Source organism: Cyrtonyx montezumae, unplaced genomic scaffold, assembly GCF_038088225.1.
Source record: "Cyrtonyx montezumae isolate F1298 unplaced genomic scaffold, pur_monq_1.0 scaffold_0, whole genome shotgun sequence".
NCBI lineage: Eukaryota > Metazoa > Chordata > Aves > Galliformes > Odontophoridae > Cyrtonyx > Cyrtonyx montezumae.
The window spans coordinates 27,606,449-27,630,395 of NW_027071824.1; the positions used below are offsets into that span (position 1 = coordinate 27,606,449).

The 23,947-nt window shown below is 39.2% G+C and overlaps 2 protein-coding genes across 2 annotated transcripts; both read right to left on the reverse strand.

Annotated features, from left to right (window-relative positions):
* Positions 1–212: 212 nt before the first annotated feature.
* On the reverse strand, positions 213–12,117 carry LOC136048698 (uncharacterized). Its single transcript, XM_065736474.1, is given in 4 exon segments — positions 213–592; positions 8,897–9,053; positions 10,315–10,460; positions 11,916–12,117. Coding segments are annotated over 4 exon segments (615 nt in total). The 3' UTR covers positions 213–482.
* A 3,501-nt stretch (positions 12,118–15,618) lies between these two features.
* LOC136045265 (sulfotransferase 6B1-like) lies at positions 15,619–23,738 on the reverse strand. Its single transcript, XM_065731099.1, has 7 exons — positions 23,469–23,738; positions 21,953–22,092; positions 21,210–21,299; positions 20,495–20,621; positions 19,218–19,312; positions 17,517–17,673; positions 15,619–16,094 (listed from the first exon to the last, which is right to left on the reverse strand). Exons 1-7 carry the CDS (start codon positions 23,668–23,670, stop codon positions 15,964–15,966), a joined length of 942 nt encoding a protein of 313 aa, XP_065587171.1. The 5' UTR covers positions 23,671–23,738; the 3' UTR covers positions 15,619–15,963.
* Positions 23,739–23,947: the final 209 nt, after the last annotated feature.

Below are 23,947 nucleotides of genomic sequence, written 5' to 3' on the forward strand. Positions count from 1 at the left end.
GCCTCTCCTGTCTCACATGGATCAGCATGTTAGAAGCACCCTTCTTGATACAGCAAACAGTAGCATCACAATGTTTAGTTATATTTATCTGGAAGGCCAAGTGCAAAATTTTGGAGACCGTGGAAGATTCCAAGTGTTTCTGAAGATGCCAGTGCAGTCCAGGATTCATTACTGAGCTTCAAAAACATCTGTGCAACATTATCAAACAACTGGGATTCACTCAGACACTTGGTCTGTGAGAAGACTCTTTTCCATTGGCTTTCCAATTTCTATGTTTTATTGAGGACAAAGCATGTTTGAAATAAAATAACCTGTAGTTGATTTTACCTTTAATTGTGGATGCACTGAAATTAGCAGCTATCTCACTTCAAAGTGAGGCAGAAGTGGAAGCAAATGCAATCGTGATTTGGGTTTTTTTTTTTTTAATTTACTTTTAAATTCCTTAACTGTGCATAAGCCAGGTTCAGTCTCTGGTTTCATGGCTAGGAGCCAAGGAAGACAGAGTTCAAAGGTAGATGCAGACTTGATTCAAAGTCCACGGAAGTCAATGGCAGCACTTTCACCATGGAGAATTTGAGATCAGGTTGCATACCTATAAATGTGAAGATTCACTTGACATTTAAGTATAGAAAATCATGTGAAGTTAGTAAATTAAAAAGGAGAAGGTGAAACTAAATCATGTTGTTATTGTTGCAAGAAATATTAACTGGAACTTGTATTAACTAACCTTTTTTTTTCCTTTTTTTTCCTTCTGCACTGTGCTGCTCTGCAGAGCACACATGGCACACACTGCTGTGATTATGTGTCTTAAGCCTCTGGTACCACTCACTGACTGATAAAGAGGTCAGAGGGGGAGTCAGGGTGGTGATAGTAGAGAGAAATGTTCCAGAAGAAGTCTTACAAAGGGCTGTGAACTGTGGAAATTCACTCTCTCACTGTCACCAGCTATTAGCAGGACAATTAATAACACAACGTCCAATGTATAGCGCGTTAGCTGATGTCTTGCTCTAGTAATGGACCATCTACAAGAAGGAGAGCTGGATGACTTTATACTAAAGGATTCTAACTTTCCTCTTTCCTTCAATTTGATTTGCAAGAAAGAGACATCTCCCACACACTTTTCTGAATTAATCATGCATGAGAGATTTTTTTAACTCTTTTATGCAACAGCCTTCCATGCTTATGGCATCTGCTCTACCCAGAGATTTTAACACTTCTGCTTTCAAAGCTAACATACCAAATATATTCTATTTAGGAATTTGTAAATGCTCGTTATTGGGTTGCTTTGGTCCAAAACTGAGTCATCTGATACCACTTTCACTCTCAAGTGGGTGATTTGTCTCCCTGAAGAAATTGTATAGTTTGGTCTCATGCGCATAGAGGACACTTCCCAACATTATGGTGATATTTTACCCTTAGAACTACAAACAGGCTAACTTCAAGCTTCAAAGCAGAGTACCTACTTTAGAAACCTTACAGCTTAAATCTTGTGGACTGACAACACTAGAAGAGTTTAGAATGTAAAACTGCTGTCAAATTTCAGTGAACCTTTAACATATACTTTTATTATCATTGTAATTCTTTCTATAGATGGCCTTGAAAAGGTTGCAATGAGAAGCATGATTCTCTTAAAGCCATTTGAATGGAAAGAAAATGGTCATTTGGCCTATACAATGAAAAGGATATAAGAAAATCGGAGTGATGCAATGATATTAATGCAAAATTGTGGTTAAAATGCAGCAGTATATCTAGTGAACTGTCTTTTTAGAAGTCATGATGTTACTGTTTCTTTCACACAGATTCTAGTGCTCTGACAACCTAAGTTAAATTATGAATCTCAAATGAAATATTTGAGGATAAATTACATTTCTGTGAGCTATTAAAATGAAACCTTGTTCTTTATAGGCATACTTAAATCCACAAATCTAGTTTAATTTCTAGAAGATCAGAATTAGAAAAATAATACTAGAATCTTCTATGACTTCAAGGAAATATATATGCTTATGCTACTGCCTATTATAATTCAATGTTTCAGTCTTTAAATATTGAAGAGATCATATTTCAATGGCATGAATGCCCAGGGAGAAAGAATTAGTACAGTTGGCTGAATATTCTCCCTCAAGCCTATTACAAAAAATACATGTGTGGCAATTATTGCAGGAAATGCTTTCCTGTTTATCAAGCACAGACAGAAGAAATGATAGCATATGATGCCACAAGTCAGTTAAAGACAAGCTCAAATTCTGCAGGAAGGTGATTTATGAAATAAAAAAAAATCTAATTATATTCCGGGGAAAGTATCAGTGTGAAAACTTTGATTTTTTCTTTTGCATGCATGTGTGTGTGGATTAACATAGATTTGATGATGTTCATAGCAATAGATACTTTATATCTTGAATTGTTAGCAAGGATTTTAAAACACTGGCAAAGGAAGCAGTGGATTTTTTTTCTGAGCCCTCCCACCATGCATACATATGCATGTCTGGGGCACATGTGCAAACCTTACTGTCACTGTAGTTTCAATATATTGTGAACACTGGGAATATCAAGTTCAGCCCTGTCAGAGGCTTGGAGTTGCTGTACATTCTTAACCTCTTTCTGCAGCTGTCCTCACAAAGCAAGACAGAAAACAAAATTTGAATGACCAGAAGCAGAGGAAGCCTAATGGCACGTAGAACAAATAAAGCCTTGGTGGCTCTCAGGAAGAACCAGGATTTGATGAAGATGGTGGAGCTAAATGCTTCCTGTCATATTTTTATTAGATGAGCCTTATTTGGTCTTCCTCTATTGACCAGGCTCCTCAGAATAAATCGGCCATGTGTTGCTGAAAATTGTTCCAAATAAGCAATACAAAGATATAGGTCTGGTGACCTAATGGGTAGAGAACAAAGAGTCCGGGATGTGTCTGAAAGGAGACGTCTCCTGTCAGGCTGTTAGTATAGACATGGTACATACGTGTGCAAGAGTTTTATGGCTTTTTTATCTCATTGGGCTCTCAAGTACCTCCCCATTACAGAAAGCCACAGAAAAAAGATGTGTAGAGTTTGCCATTTTAGTGCCCTTGAATGTAGGCTCAAGTGGATGATAATGATGATAGCCTCTTTTATTCTTGGGAAAATTTGCATGACAGGTTCTGCTCATTTCTTCTTTTAGAGGAGAAGCCAGCAGAGAACCTTGTCCATATCATTTCACTTCAGCTATGTCTTTTCCTAGCTGCTGCACTACATGTTGCTGAAAAGGCATTAAGTAAAATACCCTATTGTATACAATGCATAACAGTGCTCAAGTGACTTCTGGCTGAGGGCTAGAAAGTGCTCTTTTAGAAATAACATCTAGATTACTACTTTATGGCCAAAACCAAGCACCAAATTTTGATTTGCCACGTGATTCCTCTACCTAATATAAAAGAGAAAATTCTGTTGAACTCCATGCTCAAGGAAAGAAGGCAAATATTTTCCCTCTTATCCTGGAAGAGATGTAGGCATTGTCTTTCCATATGCTCTCTTTAGCCTTTGCTATCCACCCTTTGGTTACTAAACATACATAAAATCTCAGTTCCTCTTGGGAAATCACTTTTGTATGTCCTCTGTTTGTCTGGACCTTTAACATAATAGACGTCTTTTGACACTGACTTGCAAGCTGGCTGGGTGGAAAGCAAACCACAGCTTCTGCCTTTCTAAAGCTGCTCGCTCAGACTCTCAGGTTTGTATAGCTGCTATTAAATAAATGTTTCTTGTGAAGTTGCTATTCTAGTATCAGCGGGGAAAACCAGGAGAAAATTACAGCAAGTCCTGTGGTTATGGAATTACGTCACATGTTGATGTTTTGCTGGGCATGTTGAGTGATGGTTGTATTTCTCCTTGAGCTCTTTCTTAGGCTGTCATGATGTGCTGCTGTACTATTGGAAATACATTTGTTTGAGACATGATGATGTCAAGGAGAAATTCAGAAAGACTTAGACATTTACAGAGTTGGCACTGGTGAAGGAGAATTTGTGTTTTAGGACAGAAGAAAAATCAAAAAAAAGCCTGTTAAATTTATGGAAAATACATGAATGTGACCAGAAGATAGAGCATAAGCTGAGGAGAGAAGAAGTACAGGACAGAAACCAGAAGAAGAAAGATGATGGGATGATTGCAAGTGTACTAAGAAACAGTAAACCTTGCTATCAGAGGGTCTGACAGAGGAAAGCAGTGTATCCATATTGTATGGTAATGATATCAGGAGAATTCAACAAAATTCTTTCTTTTATATTGATTGTGAAACATTCAGCTTACTCAGGGACCCTGAATGTAGTCCCAACATATAACAGCACAACTGATTTTCCCAAATTTATTTTAAGCTAAGTTTCAGTCCCAAACTATACAATTCACCTCAGCTCACCTTTAAAAACACTTTTTTTTTTCCACAACATCAAGAAAAAGACAACATCTGACATTAACTACTTGTCAAACATCTTTTTATTTGTCACTTATGAATAATTTCCAGTCATCTACCAGCTTCCCTCAGTTATGATCTGGACACCTACAGTGTTGGTAGATTGTCCTGCTGGCAGCCCATGTGACATGTGACTGCCTCTCATCAGGTTTGACTGAGATCTAAATTTCTCAGCCTGCAGCTCTTTAACATGCTAACACCCATTCTTAGTAGAATAACACTGCACTTGAACTAACTGGGTGAAAATGGCAGATGTTTCTAAACTGAGCCAGAGCATATTTAGAAGACCATCATGAGGTCACATTCTTGTCTTAGAGTGCTTTGACCCTACTACAACATTTCTAAACTCACAATTTTCTCTCCTCTGCAAGAGTATAAAGCATAATCACAACTTCTCTGTCTTTTCCCTGTAACATAACCCACGAACCTGGAAGTTAGAAGTGGAAAATGCTTTCTGTATCATAGCATTGCTGTGATGCAAAGAGACCTCTAGATATCTCTAGTCAAGCCCCCTGCTCAAAGCACAGTCAAGAACAGCTTTCTCAAGTCCTAAAATCTGTATCCTTTCCCTGGATCTGCAAAATCTAAAGCCCAGTCCTTTGAGCTTCACCTCTGCAAGTAACCTTTGTGGATGTATATAATCCACGCATTTCTGGGAAAAGTACTCCTGTCAGTGGGTAATTAAACTCAGCTTTGAGCCCACTGCTGGTGGAAGGCATAGTAAAGAGCCAATTATCTCCAGAGCTACTTCTCTCTCTTTGCAGGAAGACAGCAGATATATTCTTTCACTTGTCATTCTTAGCAGCAGTATTTCACCATGAGTGTCAGAAATTCAATGGTAGGAACTCTGTCTACCTGCGGATTTCATTTCCTTGATTGGTTTGCCAGTATCCCAGACTGTTGATTTTTTGGGCAGGATGTGTGGCTCATCTGTTTTCTCAGGCTCTTGCCTGAAGACGTGGTGGTGAACATGTCTAGTTTATCCTGGAGGGGACTCTGCACTTGGTTGACACAGATCAACAAGACCTCTGTTTTATCTGCAAATTTCTAATGGTAGCCAGAGGCTGTCTGGACGTACTTAATAAATAAAAAGTAAATAAAAAGCCACAACATTTCATTGGAACTTAATTGGCATAGGAAGAACTCACAAGGGAGGTATGTAAGTTTTTATGGGAGGTTATTTTGACAGAAGTCATCATTTGTCAAAAGACAGGAAAAAAAAGATTAAAAATAAAAAACAGCACACTGCCAGTATTTTGTTTCTCATTCATACTATTCTTCTATCTTAAAAATCAACAAATGATGAAATCCAGACATGAAGAGACACAAGAACTAACTGGCTCTCAGTATAAATTCCTATTTCTTACTTGACACTTATTTTTCTAATTCTCAACATCTTCAGTTATTTCAGAGATATTCAGATGGAAGAATTAGAAGGTATTTAGGATACAGAGAGAAAAGAATAAGAAAAGCAAATGAACCAGTAAATATGAGATACATGGTTGATTTCTCAGCACATCAGTACGCTGTACACTTACATATCAGTGCACCTTACTCCACTATTCCCCACTGATCTTGAATTGTGTGAGAAGCGCACATCAGATATCTAAAACTGGGGCTAAGTAGGGAAATAGCAGTGAACAGTTTCAGTACAGCAAAACTTTTCAAGATGAGGGTCTTCAGCTTAAACAAGATGGGGCTCTGTTCCTATGTGCTAAAAAGATCATCCTATAATACAATTTGTAGTTTGCATCATTTCCTTTCTAATAAAATATGCTGTCCACATACAATTTCTAGGTTTATGTTTACATTTATACATACACCTATACGTTTATAACATTGTCTTTTCCTTTAAGTTCTCTGAAACCATCAAAAAACTATTTTTTCTCCAATGAAAAAAAGAAAAAAAAACAGAACCAAGTAAAATTGACATTTTCCTGGTAATTCCTGTGGCCCTTGTAATGCCTTTCCCTTGATCTGCACTGACACCTAGTGTTCATATCCTAGACAGATTAGCTTGTGGCTTTGAGGATTTTCTTACTATTACACGATACCAAATCATGATGCCAAGATCATTAATCTAGTTGCATCACAGTATTCATAGTTTTTGGAGTTCCTTTAATGCTAACCTTTGTGTAAAGGTCTCTTTCTGGCAGTCCCGGCCTTGGGGGCAGGGTGGACCATCTAAGGAGCTGGTCTACTCTTGTACCTCTGTAACAGGCAAGCACTGCTGACATTGCAACACGTGCTTCTGCAGTTTCCATTCTGCAGCATCCATGGTGTCACCTCACAATGATGTGCAAGTCCACCAGGAATCTGCTCAGAGCGTATGAAAACTGGCTATGTCTTTTCTTCCAAGCACTGCCACAAACAAGACAACAAAGCTCCTCACAGCTTGACACATTCATGTCCTGGTGTACACAGACATCTGGTATCCTGAAGACAGGTAAGGCTGGAGAACTGTAGCCTGTATGCAAAATCATATGGTCACAGAGATCCTATGGCAAGTTTTTGTTTTGCTGTTTTGTTTTGCTTGAGATGAGCAAGTCACTTTTCAGGGCACTGTCTTTTCCCAATAGGACTGCAAGCATTCACATCACCAAGCTGTGCTCATCCCTCACAATTTCAGTGGAATGTTATCTACAATGTGTAGATGCCATTTCCTCCAATTCTGTTGGGTTTTGAAATGACATCCCATTCAAATTTCTGCAACTCAGAATTCCCCCTAAAGAAATATGTACTGGAGTAACTAATAGCATATTTGATTAATATCTTTCTTTCAATAACAGTATAGTATATAGAAATTAGATAGTGCCCCTTCAAAATTATGAAACTAGAACCTGGATCTGGATTGCAGGATTCCCTGCTATCAAGAATACAAGATGAGGTGGAAAGATAGGGCACAGCCCTGCCAAAAAGGACCTGGGGGTACTGGTAGATGGCAAGCTGGACAGGAGCCCAGCATTGTTCACAGAAAGTGCAGATTCCATCTGCAACACTCCTGCATCACTTGCAGAAGAAAGTTATTATCTGTGCACTCCAGGAACCTCTTGAATCTCTTGCCCAGGAGGCTCTGTTGTCCCTTCAACAGCAGGTGTTTGCTCATGGTAATCACTTTGCTGCACTAGCACTGCAAATATAAAATTTCCATTTGGGGTTGTATTTTCCTCTTCTTTTCAAAGCTTCCTTTAGATACCTGCCACCTTCCTAACTCTGCATCTAACAATATCATTTGTTCCAGCACTCATAACCTAACACAGAGGTTGTCTCAGTGAACTAAAAGGGATGTCACAGTCCTGTAAAACAGTTTTCCTGTAGAAGAGATGTCTGAGAAGGCAGGTAACTCCTTTTGACATGCTGAGCAGCAAGGACAGAGGTGCTGCTGAGCAACAAAGGATTTCAGGCCTACCAGGTATTTCAGTATCAATACAGCTGAAATGCATGAGAGAGCCTATGGGTTTTGAAAGTCAATCTGACAAAGAGCCTGTACCATACGGAGTCACCTCTTTGGCTTCTGCCTGTGGCCATAGCCTTATGGCTTTAGACCATCTTCCTGCCTGCAGCCCCAAACACAGGCACACTTTAAGTGGCATGTGCTTTCTGTTTCAGGCCATGAGAAAGCCACAAGGACACCACCTTGAGTCTTACAATGCCTGCGCTCCAACCTCTGTTCTAGAAGGATGTCAGGTGCTTGCTGAAAGAATGCAAACATCGTATTTGTTTACATCTAGCAAGGCCCCAGTCCCAGAACAAATCTAAGAATCACAGCCCACTTAGAGACACAAGGCCAATATCTGCAGGATTTCTCTTTTCTCACGGGGACTGGCTGTCCTTGGTGAACTATCTCTGGGAAACAACTCGCTCATATCCTCTGCTCATTTTCAGGTCTTGTAGTATACACCATATTTAATCTTCGTTGCCAGAATTGTTCCCTCTGTGCATTCTTCAATTTTTTGGTCCATTGCTTCATTCTGAACTTCAGAGGTCTCTCCAGCTCCCAACAACCCCTGTGTGCAACAAGAAGTAACAAGGACTGAAGATGACTACTCCTGAGAGAGGACAGTGTAGGCAGCAGTGAGGCAGACTCACAGCACACATGAGGTTGGATGAGTCTGATGTATGTCCTTGAGAACCCTGATTGCCAAGGAGAGGCAAAGTAGCAAAGATAAGAAATAAAGGATGCAGCCGGTTCACAGAGAGCATTGGTGCCAGACTGACAGAGGGGATTTCCAAGGTGGTTTCACACAGTGTTTACACTGAAGAAAGAGGAACCTGTTTTTGTCACAAAGGGAGATCTAATTTGCAAACGCCTCCCTCTGAAGGGGCAAGTTATTTGGGGCAGTAGGGTAGATGGTGAAGGAAAGGGGCTAAAGCAAGCCCATGCCCACAGCAGTCAGAAATCAGAGACTCTTGAGCAGTGGGAAGTGGCTAGGCTGCCAGAGCTCCAGCAAAGACTTACCCTCGCTGAAGAGGATGTCCCCAAATTTACCATGGTTTTCCATGAATTTCTCCTTTGTAGGTTGAAAACTGGTCTTCTTGGCAATTCTGGAAAACTGTACCTCTCTCAGCAAGAATCCAAAGAAAGCAGCGACCATCTTCATTCCAAGTACTGGGTTCTAGATAAAGGAACATTGCAAAGAGATGAACTCACAAGACTTTGTCTCCACAACTAGGTTATAAAACCAGCAGAGAAGGACTTCCTCCCACAGCATCACCATGTTCTGAAAGCTCTCACAAAAGGAAAACCCTCTCACAGCGGCCTTAGGTTCAAGGCCTTTTCTTCTCTCCCAGAAGCAGCTGATTGAGATGTGATTACTTCCACATGTAAGCCTTTCATGGGCCTTCTCGGGGGCGTAAGTAGCTCAGAAAACTCTGCTCTTCTACAGGTTAAGACAGGATTGATTCAATAATTTCTTCTTCCCCATAATCCCTACACATTTCAGGAAAGTTGCACAGCATGTGCAGCAAGGAGAGTTGGCTTAGGTGCCACACGTCTTTCAGTTCTTTGTAGCTAATCAACTTCATCCTCTCCTGGTCAGTGTATCAGTTCCATTCCATTAAGTGGTCAAAGCAGGACCCCCAAACCACTGCAGATAAATTAAAAAGAGGCCTATTTGTACAGGACATCTACTAAAACTGAGTCAGCCTAGACAGCTACCTAAGCATGGCACCGGGATGGTGAAATGAGGAGTGGGTAACATCTGTTCTTTCAGTTGAGGTCAGTGTAGCATTCTCCAGCTACGGCCACTAGAGAGCACTGAACCTCCAGCTTTATTGCAAGAACGGAAAGAACAGGCCCAGTCTTTGTCACAATCGTTGCATTCTGAATCAGACACAAAAGAAACTCATATTCTCTGGTGTACTCCTGAGAATGTCTTGGGAAAGTATGTTGGAAGAGGATTCCCAAGCCCAGGGATCTATGTATGCCCCTCAGGTGGAGAGAAATTCCAGAGGATGCAGGGCAAAGTAAATTTGCCATTCGTGAAAGCTGCAAAGTAATCATCTCAGATGACAAAGAAGGATCTCTTCCCTTGGGAAATCCCAGGGATATGCTGATGGTGTCAGCTTCTGCTCTCCTCTGCCAAAGAGCACCATTTCACATGAGACAGGCCTGAAGGTACGACATCTGTGAGAAAGATCTTACTGATTAAACCTACTGGTTCCAAGGTATGATCCCCCCATGTTTTCTCAGCACATGCTGGTCCTCTGAAGCCTATACACTGGGAGACCAGGGGCAATCAGGCATGCTGGTTGTACCAGCCTTAACACTTGTTACTGCTCTAAAGCTGTCCATTGCTTCTAAGATAAGGCCATTGTTTTTCAGCTATTACTACCTGTAGAAAGAATACTGTCACTATTTTTTCAGTAACTGCTCACCTCTAGTACTCCAGGATCTCCAAACTCTAGATGTGGAAACATCTGCAGCTTCTTTTCAGCATTTATTCTGTTTTTCATTTCTTCTTTTGTATATTTTGCATCTTTTGGTTCCATCTCTCTCACCATTTGTTCAAACCAGTTGGTTCCTGAAACAATAAAAACTCCAATATCATATCCATTATGGGCTGCACATCTGCACTTTTTCCTGTCAACTAGGTGGCAGGATATACTGTCAAACTGGTTCACATGTGTGAACCTTATCCTTTCAACTTATGGACAGTAATAATCAGGACATGACAAGATCTAACAGGAACAGAATGACAGCCAAATGCATTGTGCTACCCTGCTCACTTCAGAAACACACCCCATCCCTCAGAGGTAACAGAAGCATACCTCTATTGCTACTTCCAGATCTGACACTCTTTTGTCATCTCAGAATACTCCTAGGAAAATAACAGCAGTGTTACTTCCAGCATAGAGTCAACTGATTCATCCCTTGACTGTTTCTGTTCTCCTTCCACAGCATTGCCTTTGGGAGCACCCTGTTCCCTCCTCCTGACTAGCTTCAGATTTCATTTTCTTCACAGCCAACAAATTTTGGCCTCATTCCCAGTCTCCAGATAGGAGGAGAAGGTAGGAGAAGGATTCATCGACCAAATCAAAAGACCATCAAGGTCTGTCATTGTCTTTGCACTAGGCTCAGCTACCTTGAATTCTACAGTCTGGCACAGGTGGTACATGAAGCAGGCACCATGCTTGAAGATCCAAGTCTCTGTTTTCTTTTAACTTCTGGGATTCATAGCTGGACTTTTTTGCTTGTACACAGCTCTACAAGCTGCACACAAAGAGAATGTTATGAACATCACCAACTCCTCTTTTTGCATTTGACCTGTTAAGATATTCTATGAAGTGATTAAGGACAAACAGAAAGGAATCTAATCCTGTGTGAAAGGCAGAGGAAAAAATTCAAGTATCCTAGTAGCATTTATGCCTTTCCATTCAGTTAGATACATGGGAATCACTGGCATTCTGTAATGCAGTACGTCTATGGAAACAACAGTTCTTCTACCTTCGTTACTAGAAAACAGTCCCTGTTTTGCCTTTGTAGCAAGTATGGTACAACATACTTCCCTATATTAGCAAGACTGTCAAGCAAGATTGTATTAGCAAGTTAGAAAATTAAGAAATGTGATTATTCTGCCTTAATCCAACACTGGTAATTTCACCACTTGCAGACAATGTGCAGTCATGCACTGAAGTATAAGAGTTTTTAACTCTCTGGGGAGGAGCCTGCTTAAAGCTGCTGAAATCACTGGGACCTGAAGTGGATGAAACACATCTCACTACAGTCTTCCTCTACTGGAGGTAATAGCGAATATTGAGCTAACTCATGAATTTGGAGGCTAGGTCTTTCCCCAGCTTTGCACAGGTGGTTAGATTAGATGACCTCCAAAGATGCTTTACAACTTAATCTCATGACCGTATGGAAACTGATGTAACCATAAGCTTTTCTCAGGTATTATTGCTGTGTTAAATGATGGTACACACTCCAGGATTACAGCACTGTGCATTTGACTATTTATCAAGCAAAAAACACTCACCAGTTTTAGGACAGCCTGCTAGAATTGCGTTGTTGCTCCTGGTTTCAAAGGATTTCAAAGCTTCCTAAGTTTCTGGGCTGCTAAGTGCAGCAGGGTACAGAATACCACCATAGAAAAACAGCAAATCTTCTAGGGAAGTCTTTTCATTCTCTGAAAAATGATTTTCTACAACTTCAATGACTCTTTCCCTATTTGTGTTCATGTTTATAACCTTGTGAAACTCAAGCAGAGATACAAGCTGTCTTTTCATGGTGCAGAACTTTATAAGTGCGTTAGGAAATCTGAAAGGGCACTCACTCAGAAAAGATACATGTCACTGATTAACTCAATTTGAACTCCTTTCAAAATTACAGGACAGGAGAGAAATAGTAGTGACATGCCTGAAAATACCAAGAGTAATCTGTTCTCTACAAAGCATTGCTACCAGGGAAGCAACAGCAATATTGGTAGCATACAAAACACAGAATGAAATGAGGGAAAGACCTACAAAGGTTGTAAAATACTGCTTAAAATATTTTTAACGGCTGAGCTATGCAATGTGATTTGCAAACAGGATGACCAGCATATAGCGGTTATAATCTCATTTGCTATTGACTCCACTCATGAGTGCAACTTTCTTACAAATGCTGGCTCTATCTTCAGTCAGTTATTATAACATCATCACTTTCTGTGATACATTCAGAGCTAAGGACAAGTGCCACCTAAGTCATACTTCTCGTGATTAAATAATCACATTTGAGACCTTTTACTTCACCTCTTCTTACAGGAGGATTGTTTTCATATGAAACTCAAATACTTAGGTTCTACATTTACATTAATCAAGTTCACCTGTATGAAATCAAGTCTATTTCTTTCTACACCTGTCCATAATTTAATATTCGTGTGAAATTACTCTTACTTGGCAGGTAGTTATTTGAATTCTAGCTGGTGCCTCTTCAGAATGTAAGAAGTAATAAAATGGAGAAATACGAACCTCCACAGGTTCTTATGAATTGTTCCTCTGGTACTTTAAGTTCTCTGCACTGGTCTCCAGATTCAGAATTGAAACAATTTGAAATCATATATTATACACATACTAATTTGTCCACTAGAAAATAATGGTAAAAATAATGTTGAATGCAAACAGGAATTTCCAATAAAGGATATTTCTTTAATTGTCCTCTCAACTTTGCAGTGATCCAGTACATGTAGCTGGACCTTGAACATACTGTTGCAACTAATTTCATAACAGCCATGTAAACAAGTGGATATACCTGCAAATATTGCTGCTGATACCCTGGTTCTGGATGCTTATTGCTGTTTCTAGGAACCCAAATCTTCTCTCAGTACTTCAATTCTATAACCCCACTTGTAAATTACTATCTGTGATGAATGCACTCAACTTCTGCACTTGATGTAAGTTTTGCTCAGGCTTACGAGCACAGTAGGCCTTGTGGTCATTCCTTGAATGGGACAACTCCTTAATAATAAAGCACCAGGTGGTAGCACAGCCATGACTGCAAACAAAAGGGAGCACAGCACAGTAGGTGACCATTGAAATACCTCAGGGGAGATAAGAAATTACATTAGAGGTCAAGAGAGATTAAATAATAATTCTAACTTTGATTACAAGTTAATCACTTTGTAGCAGTCAGAGAAATCCTAATTTGAACCCTCTTTGCTAAAGCAGCAGGCTGCATGATAGTGACTTCACTTTTGATAGGGTCACCTCTTAAGTACATTCTTTTAGGCCAAGAGATATTTACTGACTACTTGTCCATGAGTTAAACTTAAATTTTTATATGTATCAAATTTGATTCCTCTTTCTCCTCTTTGAAACACAGATATGTCTTCCTTCAGATGTCTGGAACCTTTTACGAATCTTACAGGCAATTTCTAATTGTTCAGAGATGGTTTGTGTCAGGGCTTTCAGATGCTGTGCTTTTGAATCTGTGTTTTATCTGAATATTTTAAAAGTATTATTTCTAGCATTCCTGTGCCTTTGAAAAACTCTGCATTACTACTTGTGTGAGTGGACTTGGCTGTCATTAGAAGACTAAAGCAAAAAGCCATTGAACATTTTATTCACAACTTTGGCAGCTCTAATTTTAACTTCTTCTTAGGTGATGAATCTATAAATTGCTTGGGTTCCCACCCCCCACCCTCCCCCTTTTTTTTTCTTAATTTAAAGTATTCTTAAATAACCTTTTGCTTTTGTTTTCTCTTCACACAACAAGTGGCTGAAGTGCAATTTTACCTTGAACAGATCTGAAATACTTTGTTGACTGTGTGAAATATCAGTGCTGACACAAAGGAAGTGAATATTGTAATATCTTCTACCATCAACGGGAACAGTCCCATATGCGTATTAGAGCCACTTCCAAAGTATTTTGGCATTTTCAGAGAATTTACAGTTATTAAAATTAATCTATTTCAATATATAGGTATTAATTTAAATTAAAGCTTAAATGTAGACCCATTGCTAAATCAAGAACAAACAGCAGTGTACCCTGGTGGCCAAGGCCAATGGGATCCTGGCATGCATTAAGAGGAGCTTGGCCAGCAGGTTGAGGGATGTGATCCTCCCCCTCTGCTCTACCCCTGGTGAGGCCTCATCTGGAGTACTGTGTCCAGTTCTGGACTCCCCAGTCCAAAGAATACCAGGATCTCCTCAAAAGAGTCCAGTGCAGTGGGGGGATACATATATGATAAAGGGTGTGGAACACCTCTCTTATGAGGAAAGGCTGAGAGATCAGCCTTGAAAAAAGAAGACTCAGAGAAGATCTGATCCATGTCTATAGCTACCTAAGGTGCGGGAGGCAAAGGGATGAGGCTGGACTCTTCTCCAGCAGTGTGTGATGATAGGACAAGGGCAAATGGCCACAAACTGAAGCATAGGAAGTTCTGCAAAAATATTTGTGGGAACTTCTTCACAGCGAGGGTGACAGAGCACTGGCACAGGCTGCACAGAGAGGTGGTGGAGTCTCCTTCTCTGGAGATATTCAAGACCCAACTGGACGCCTACCTGTGCAACCTGGAGCTGCTTTGGCAGGGGGTTGGACTCCATGATCTCTAGAGGTTCCTTCCAACCCCTGCAATTCTGTGATTCTGCGATTCTGAAAGAGAATGTCAAGTATAGTTCTGTAGTAAGAGCACTCCACTGGCATTCAAGGCAGGAAACATAATCTTCAGGTCTATATTCTCTACCTATATTCTCTTTTATTGTATTGTCTGTAGCAGGGAAAGCAACAGCAGTTCTTAGAAGAAGCATAAGTGTATAGATTACAGAGTATCTTCAAACAAAAGAAAAAAACATTGGCTCCATGATTTTCCTTTTTACTAACTTTTATGCAGGTAGAAATGTTGTTTTCAGAGGAGCAAGAGAAAATTTATACGATATTAGAAAGAAAATTAATTGGGTATTTTTTGTGTGTTACACAAAGAGAATTATTATTCATCAACATGGTGCTTCCATTGGATCTTGGCTGTTAATACCAATCTGTAACCTGAATTTCAGTTTGAAATTTTACATTTGGAGTTATTAAAGTTCTTAAAAATGTTGGTTTCCATTCCCTTTCATTTTCCTCCTTCTAGCTTTTATCCAGTTTGTTCTGAAGTCACAGGAAAGATATTCTTTGTCATTAATTAAGGCTGTGTCAGATCCATGTTTTGATAATGATCTTAATTGTGGAGATGTCACTTGATCTGAAAAAAAAAAAATCTACACATGCTAAATAACATTATGTAAATTGTCCAGAATGACTGAGTTTACCTGAAAGGAGAAAAGGGCCATTTCCTTCCAGGTTGTAGCTACTGAAACAAGCCTGTCAAATTTACTTGAATATGGTTAGTTACCATCATATTCAGCAAATAAATGTAGACAAAACAAGATCTCACATTTAAGACAAAAGCCAACAATTTTCATTGTCACTGTAAAGGTTCCTGCAGTAGGACTTTTACAATGATTCCAAGATGCTTTGATTGTTTCATCGAGCTTCATACTGTATAGCATCCAGATGGCTGAAGAGCACAGTGGAAAGCTATTGGTCTAACCACATTTTATTACCCTTCAGGCTTTGCAGTACACTTCATACTTTAACTTTGTTCCTAGTTTCGTTCTTGCTATACGTTCTTCAAATACTTTGTCCATTTTCTCATTCTGCTCTTCATTGAAAAGATTCTTCCAGTCACTTACACCACCTTCAAAGAAGCAAATAAACTCTTAGAAAACAAGAAATCGTATTTTTCAGTTATATACATATGCATAAATATATTATCTTATTCATATTTTCAAGATAAAACTTAATTCCTTTCTTCACCAGTGTAATTTTGTGGTCACTGGAGTTACATTTCTGTGAAACTGCTAAAATAGAAAATAACAAGAAGTCTTATTTCCCTGCAGCTCTTTACTCCAATGTCAACTATGACTGACAAGATGGAAGTTCATGAAGTTTCGATTAAGGATCATCTGTCTGGTACCAGAACTGGGTTTCTCCTCTCTTGTCAACTTGTGTTTTTATATGGTGATTTCTTTAATGTAAAATGCAGAAATAGATTTTGACAAGCACATTAGCCCTCTCATATTTGTGTCACCTACACTATACTTCAGATGTAGCACTCTGTTTTTTTCCTTCTTTGTGTATCTGATTCTCAAGTACTTTGCTTTCCTCTAACTCATTAGAGTGAACAAGGGATTGATAGTGGCCCATTCAGAAGACACTACATACCTTAGAAATGTGCTAAAGCCACTTGGGCTGAGTTCAGCCCAGTTTTTCCTGCTCGTAAAAAGCTAACCCTCCTCAGGTAAGCGTCTAATGGCTGAAGACACTATGGTCTTGTCCCAGAGAAGGAGAGTAATTCAAAAACAAGACTATTCCTTCCTGTCAGTCATCTGTAGTTTTCAAATTTTATTTTGTGCTGTTGCTTTCCCTGTGATAACTGCAGCTTGTTGAAAGAGCCTCACTAGGTCTCAAGTTTGCAGATGACACCATGTTGGGAGGAAGTGTCCATCTGCCTGGGGGTAGGATGGCCCTACCAAGGGATCTAGACAGGCTGGATTGATTGGATTAGGCCAATGGGATGAAGTTCAACGAGACCAAGTGCTAAGTGCTGCACTTTTACCACAAAACCCCCCAGCAATACTACAGGCTTGGAACAGAGTGGCTGGAAAGCTGCATGAAGGAAAAGTATCTGGGAGTGTTAGCTGACACTCAGCTAAACTCAAGTTGTGCCAGGTGAAGTTCAGTTTGGGTGTTAGGAAAAATTTCTTCTCAGAAAGAGTGGTCAGATGTTGGAACAGGCTGTCTATGGAAGTGGTGGAGTCACTCCCTGGAGGTGTTTAAGGAAAGTGTAGAAGCTGTAGTGAGGGATATGATTTAGTGGGGAAATACTGGGGATAGGTGAACAGATGGGCTTGATGGTCTTGGTGGTCTTTTCCAAACTTAACGATTCTACGGTTCCTCACCAGTGCTCCTTTACTAGTCTTCTCAAGCAGAGCAGTGATAACATGCTTGATACTAATGTGTAACACTATAAAATATGTGCAAAAAAAAGTCAGTGACGAATGACTTAGGTTCTTGAGAGCATCATGCTTCTGCCTCTGTACCTCCAGAAGCTCCATACCTTTGCGAAAGAGCATGCTGCCCAGAGCCCCATGGGTCTTCTGTGAGTTCTTTTTCATGGCCTGGAAACTGCTCCTCTCTACAACGCCTTGAAGCTCTTCCCCAGTCAGGGAAATCCCAAAGAAGGAGGCAATATTTTTCACTCCCACGGCTTGATTCTGAAAAGAGAAATGTAACATATCACATGACATTTAATCAAATTACACTGGTTTCTTACCAAGGTCCTCAAGGCCCAGCATCTTTCAGTTGGCTGCATATTTTGAGTTTTCAGAGTTCAGCAGGACTGGAGAAGTATGTACTGATTCTCTTTGTTATTGTTCCAAAGAAGACATCACCTGTCCTCCTGCATATCACAGAAAATTGTATATGATTTACAGCTGAGCCAAATTTATGCTGTTGAAAGCTCAAAAAAAAATACTGGGGATTTTGATTTAAAATTACTTGGGCTTATACTGTAGCTGGAGAGATAGCAAGAATCATTTTCACACACAAACACAGACACATACACGCAAAGGCAAGAAGCTGGAATTTCACCTTGCTGTCTTCTAAGCCAAGAATCTGACTCATGCATATGTAATGCAGTTTTAAACGCTATGTGAATATAGCAATTTTTTGGTTTAGAAACAATTGCTCTTTGAAGTGTAAAATGTGGAAGCATAAAATATGGTGAATGGAGTTAAATCTAGCTGGTGATCAGTCACAAGTGATGTTGCCGGGGATCAGTATTAGGGCCCATCCTGTTAGATATTTTTTTTTGATGATGCGGATAAAAGAGTTGAGTGCAACCCCAGTAAGTTTGCAGACGACACCAAGTTGGGAGGAGGGGTCCATCTGCTTGGGGGTAGGATGGCCCTACCAAAGGATCTAGACAGGCTGGATTGATTGGATGAGGCCAATGGGATGAAGTTCAACAAGACCAAGTACCAAGTGCTGCACTTTTACCACAAAAATCCCCAGCAATACTACAGGCTTGGAACAGAGTGGCTGGAAAGCTGCATGAAGGAAAACTATCTGGGAGTGTTAGCTGATACTCAGCTAAACATGAGCCAGCAGTGTGCCCAGGGAGCCAAGAAGGCCAACGGCATCCTGGCTTGTATCACAAATAGCGTTGCAAGAAAGGAGCAAGGAGGTGATCGTCAATCGGTACTCAGCTCTGGGAGGCTGCACTTCTAGTACTGTGTTCAGTTTTGGGTCCCTCACTACAAGAAAGGCATCAAGGCCTTGGAGCATGTCCAGAGAAGGGCAACAAAGCTTTGAAGGGTCTGGAGAACAAGTCTTACGAGGAGTGGCTGAGGGAACTGGGATTGCTCAGTCTGGAGAAGAGGAAGGCTCAGGGGAGACCTTATTATTCTTTACAGTTTCCTGAAAAGAGGTGTGGGTTGGCCTCTTTTCCCGTGTAACTAGTGATAGAGCTAGAGGGAATGGCCTCAAATTGTGCCAGGAGAAGTTCAGTTTGGGTGTTAGGAAAAATTTCTTCTCAGGAAGAGTGGTCAGATGTTGGAACAGGCTGTCCATAGAGGTGGTGGAGTCACTCCCCCTGGTGGTGTTTAAGGAAAGTGTAGAAGTTCTAGTGAGGATTGTGTGGGGAATTCTAGTGAGGATTCTAGTGATGATTTAGTGGGGAAATACTGGTGATAGGTGAACAGATGGACTTGATGTAATTATTCTATGACTCTATATTTCTTACCCTTGGTAACCTTACCTCTTTTAGTTCTTCATAAGTTATTGTCATAACATTTTCATCAGCAGCATACTTGTTCCATTCAGAAAGGTAATTGAAGTAGGATCCCCAGGGCACTAAATAAAATAGAATAATGCTAAGATGAAGAATAAATGAACATAGGAAATGGTCCTTTTTATATTATTCAATTTCTACTCTGGAAGTTGATCCATAAGCAATGGCCGTTATTCATCATGGCTCTGCCAGAGTTTAACCCATTCTGGAGGATTTACGGGGCTTTGCAATACATATAGTCTTGAGCCAGCAGGGTAAGTTCTCTTACCTACTTAATGTGGCTCTGAAGGATCTGCCTGCTACCTCCAATTGTTCTGCAAAAACTATGGGGTCCAATCCCTGTACCACCTGTATTGCAGGACCTTTTTTTAGGCCAGATCAGCTCCCTAGCTGGCCCACTACACACCCTCACAAACAGTTGTGCTTGAACAAGCTGAGGGCAACAGTGGGGCAGAAGCACATTACTGCATCAGAGGCTGGCTATGGCCAGCATCCACAGCTATAAAAATAAAGAAGCCAAGGAAAAGTGAAGAAGCCCACAGAAGCCCAGCCTAGCTGCCTCTGCACAAACACATCTTGGGGACATGATGCAATTTGTATGTCAATATTGTGAAACTAGTCAGTATTTCAAGTTAGATGTGCATCTGCTGAAGTGCTATCAACACTCAATCCATCATAGAAACTCCCTTAATACTATAACCTTAATCCTAAAGCCTTGTTTAACTCTTCCTTCTGTCGGCCATGTGACATGGCAACCTGGAGAATATATGCAACTTTAAATATATGCAACTTTAAACTAGTGAGATTTGTTTTCTGTTGTTTTGTTGTTTTTTGTAATGCACTTAGACACAACCCTAAACTCTTTTCCAGTCCAATTTGGTATGTAGATATTCAAATGTCTGTGTGGGCACAAGATGATGGATAGTGGAGGGGAGGGGTGAAAGGGATCCATGAAGAAGATAAGGAAGAGCTGCTTCTTCCAGTGAAAATATCACTTTGTGCAAATGAAAGCAGCTTATGGAAGAACAGTTCGGATGAACATCTAACTTCAGTCAGTAAGACAAATACTGTAAAATTTACTTCAGCTTTCTATCTTTGTCTTCAATCCCTGCTTTTCTTGTTGTTTTTTTGTTTTGTTTTGTTTTGTTTTGCTGTAAACCAAAAAAATCCTAGTGAATCTGATTTACAAAATCAAAATTTTTAGACAAAGAATAGAATAAGTAACATAGAAGAATATACTGTACTTTTCTCTGTCATGAAAGCTACGAAGAAATCATCCCAGGTCTCATAGGAGGGTATAGCAGACAAGGCATTGGAAAAATGGAAAAATGATGTAGCTACATCTTTCGGGTTGCGAATCAGCAGCAATATCTAAAAAATTGAAATATTTTATTTCTACAGGAGAAAATAACAAACCATAACCTGAAAAAAACATAATAATCTTCAGATATTCAAGTTGAGCAATTTCTAGTATGTCATCTACTACTTGCAGAAGTAACATTTTTTTTCTAAATCCAGAAAGAGAAGTATTTCACTTCAGTACCTTGTGAAGGTGATTTCATATAGTTATTAAAATATAATTTCCAGATTAATCAAATTAATCATGCAGAATACAAACAGTATCATTTAGATGCATACATGCAAATGCAAATTCTTTCTGAAACTTAGCACCAGTGACAACATTGTAGAAACCCACTCGTAGGAAATTTTATAAACATAATGTTTTCCTGCTTGAAGGTTTGTTTTCCACCATGTTTGCCTTGCTGAGACTGACACAAAGATATCAATAACAATGAACTGAGATTTACTGGGATGAATGGCAGTTACTAGTCACTTAAAACAGGAAGCATGATACCTAGGTATAAAAATACTCCTGAAATTTTGCAGAAATGTATTAAATTGGCTTTCTAAGACATCTTTTTGTGTGCTTCCTTACATGAGATTCAAATCAGCACTCACCTTGGCTTTATTTTTGAAGACAGACTTTGGAAGATTGCCAGGAGCAAGATGAGTAAGTATAACTCTTCGAGTGGGTATTTTCTTCATTCGCTACATTAAAAATTGAAAGGAGGAAAATAGACAACGAAATTATTACAAGTATTCTTCTCCATTGGCCTGTGATAAAACATTACTTTGCTAAATTTGTCACCAGTTTTTGGCAGATCAGAAGCACTTATGCTTCATGATTGTTATCCTGGGATTTTAGTGGACTTCTCTGAGCAATAACATTCAAAAGACTATGAGGATGAAAGATTATCCATTTCTCATTCTCTGTAGTGTTAAGGAATTTAATACTTTTTGTTAGACAAGGTATAAAACCTAAAGATAATACACAGAATCTAGCTGGAGACATGATAGAGCTGAATGATCCTAAGAAGAGAGAATTAATAAAGAAGAGCTAGAAGAGACAAAACCCATTATTTCAAGATTAAACTTTTCATGAAATTCTTCTGAAGTACAGAAAATGCTACACTGAATTTCTGTAGTGATTGCATTTCTAATGAGTATGTGCTCCTCTCAAGCCCTCTAGACTGACTATTTATCCTTCAGTATTTGACAATGCAGATGAGATTCAGTCTGGTCAGATGCATCCTACATAGAAATGGGATGGTTCCCATCAAAGAGTAGAGTATTTCACAAGCCATATATTCAGTGCCTGAAGAACCACATTCTCACATCTTTAATAATTATTCTGTGCGTACCTCATATTTCTCAGTATCTCCAATTTCAAGATACGGAAATTCTTCTAGCTCTTCATCATTAAAACTTTTTCCTTCACCAAGCCTTTTTGTTTCAAATGTGGCAACCAGATCATTTAAGATCTGGCCTACCCAGTTTGTACCTGAAAGGGGAGAAAATACAGAATTGCATATAAAGCCTTGAAACAAAACAAAACAAAACAAAACAAAACAAAACAAACAGAAATGAAGTTGCCAGGACAGCCAAGAGGTAGCTGGTACCTTCTCATGAATTGTCTTATCTTCTTTAATGTGCCAGCTGACTATGTGGACAATCACCCTTCAGGGCCCTGCCTTTGCCGTTATGTAACAATACATTTCTTACTCCAACTTAAGTGGCTAAATACATCATGAAGTATATATTGTAAAATAAGTATGAAAGGAGAAGAACTGTTGATTCAAGTAACAAATAGAGGAGCTGGTAGGGGTGTAAACCTGTACCTCAAAACCCAGTCCCTCATACATATGTTTCCTGATGTGCTGTATGGTTTTATCTTGGGCAGAAGGAAGGGTCACAGAACTTCTGCACATGTGCAGTACCAGATCTGAAACTGTGCTGTGTATACTCATCTTCTTTACCAATCCACAGTGTTTTATCCAAAAATAAACTCTCTGCATTATTTCATATATATATATATTGTTCTTATTCATAACATAAAATAGAGAACTTGTATAATTAGTTAACGATTTCCAGTCCTGTGGACACTGGTTTCTACATCTTTGTCATTACAGTCCTAATAAGTGCATTTTGATGTATATCATTTCTTCAAAAAGAAAATATGCTTAAAAAAGTACAAAATCTTTACCAACCTGTAAACTGTGACTATCTGCTGAAAGATATTGTGAATTCTATTGCTGAAGGACAAAAATAACTATATAAAAATGGATGTGTGACACTTCCAAGAACCTGGGTAGGGTATTTTCAGGCAGAAGCAGCAACTCTATCAAAGATCTCTTGATCTCTCAATAAAGATCAGTGTGACCAATTCAAGTGTTTACAAAAATATATATTTTATATAACAATGGATTTCAGAAATTCTTGACATGTATATGAAAATTTAGAAGAATATATATATATATATATGCACCTTAGCATGTGAAGGCACCAGTAAGTCCATTATAAGAAGAAAAAAAAAGCTATTAGCTAAGATATTACATAACTGCAAGAGTAGACCCTGCAATATCAAGATATCTAGTTAGCTCTGGCTTGAGAATTGCATTTTGATTCTTTCTAATTTGTGCATTTACATTCATAACTATAAAAATTAAAGATAACAAAAATATATCATGCTATAGCTAAGAAAAGCAGATAATTTTCTCAGTCATTTGCAAAACTTCTTATATAATGTTCTCATAATTAGCTTTGTTGTATATATTTGAGGAAAAAATTAGTTCTAGAAATTTTTCAGAAAATTGTAAATACAATCTACTTACTTATCATTACATAAATTAATTTATGAAGAAAGCAAATAATATTCACCAGATTTAGGGTATCCTGCCAAAATGACATCATCACTTCTGGCTTCAAAGGACTCCATTGCTTTGAACACTTCAAGACTGCAAAGAGCAGCAGGGTAGAGAATTCCCTTGTAAGAAAAAAGCAGTTCATCACGATCCATTTTATTACCAGCAACTATTGCTTTATCTATCACATCAATAAATTTCTTCCTAGATTTTTCCATTCTCTCTCACACACAGTCTCTGCCACAATGTGAAATGCTACACAGACAGACACTGGTTGCCACATTACAGGGTTTTTTCTTTTCTTTTTATTTTCTTTGTGGAGGGGGCGGAGAGGGGGTGGGACACTGTAAGCAATAATTTACTACTCTTTCTGAAATTGTCAAAAACACACGTAACTCCCCACAAAGACCTTTAGTCATTTGAAATTCTCAGTATTAATAGAAATTGGTCATAATTGAATGAGTAAAACAGGAAAAAATATGCATATAGTTACAG

Excerpts from the sequence above, each read along its gene's own strand:
- LOC136045265 (XM_065731099.1), bottom strand. The coding sequence starts at position 23,670 with ATGGAAAAATCTAGGAAGAAATTTATTGATGTGATAGATAAAGCAATA. Across the intron at positions 22,093-23,468 it reads GGCAGGATACCCTAAATCTG|GTACAAACTGGGTAGGCCAG; the intron begins GTGAATATTATT and ends CTCCCCTTTCAG. Across the intron at positions 19,313-20,494 it reads AGCTTTCATGACAGAGAAAA|TGCCCTGGGGATCCTACTTC; the intron begins GTACAGTATATT and ends TATTTTATTTAG.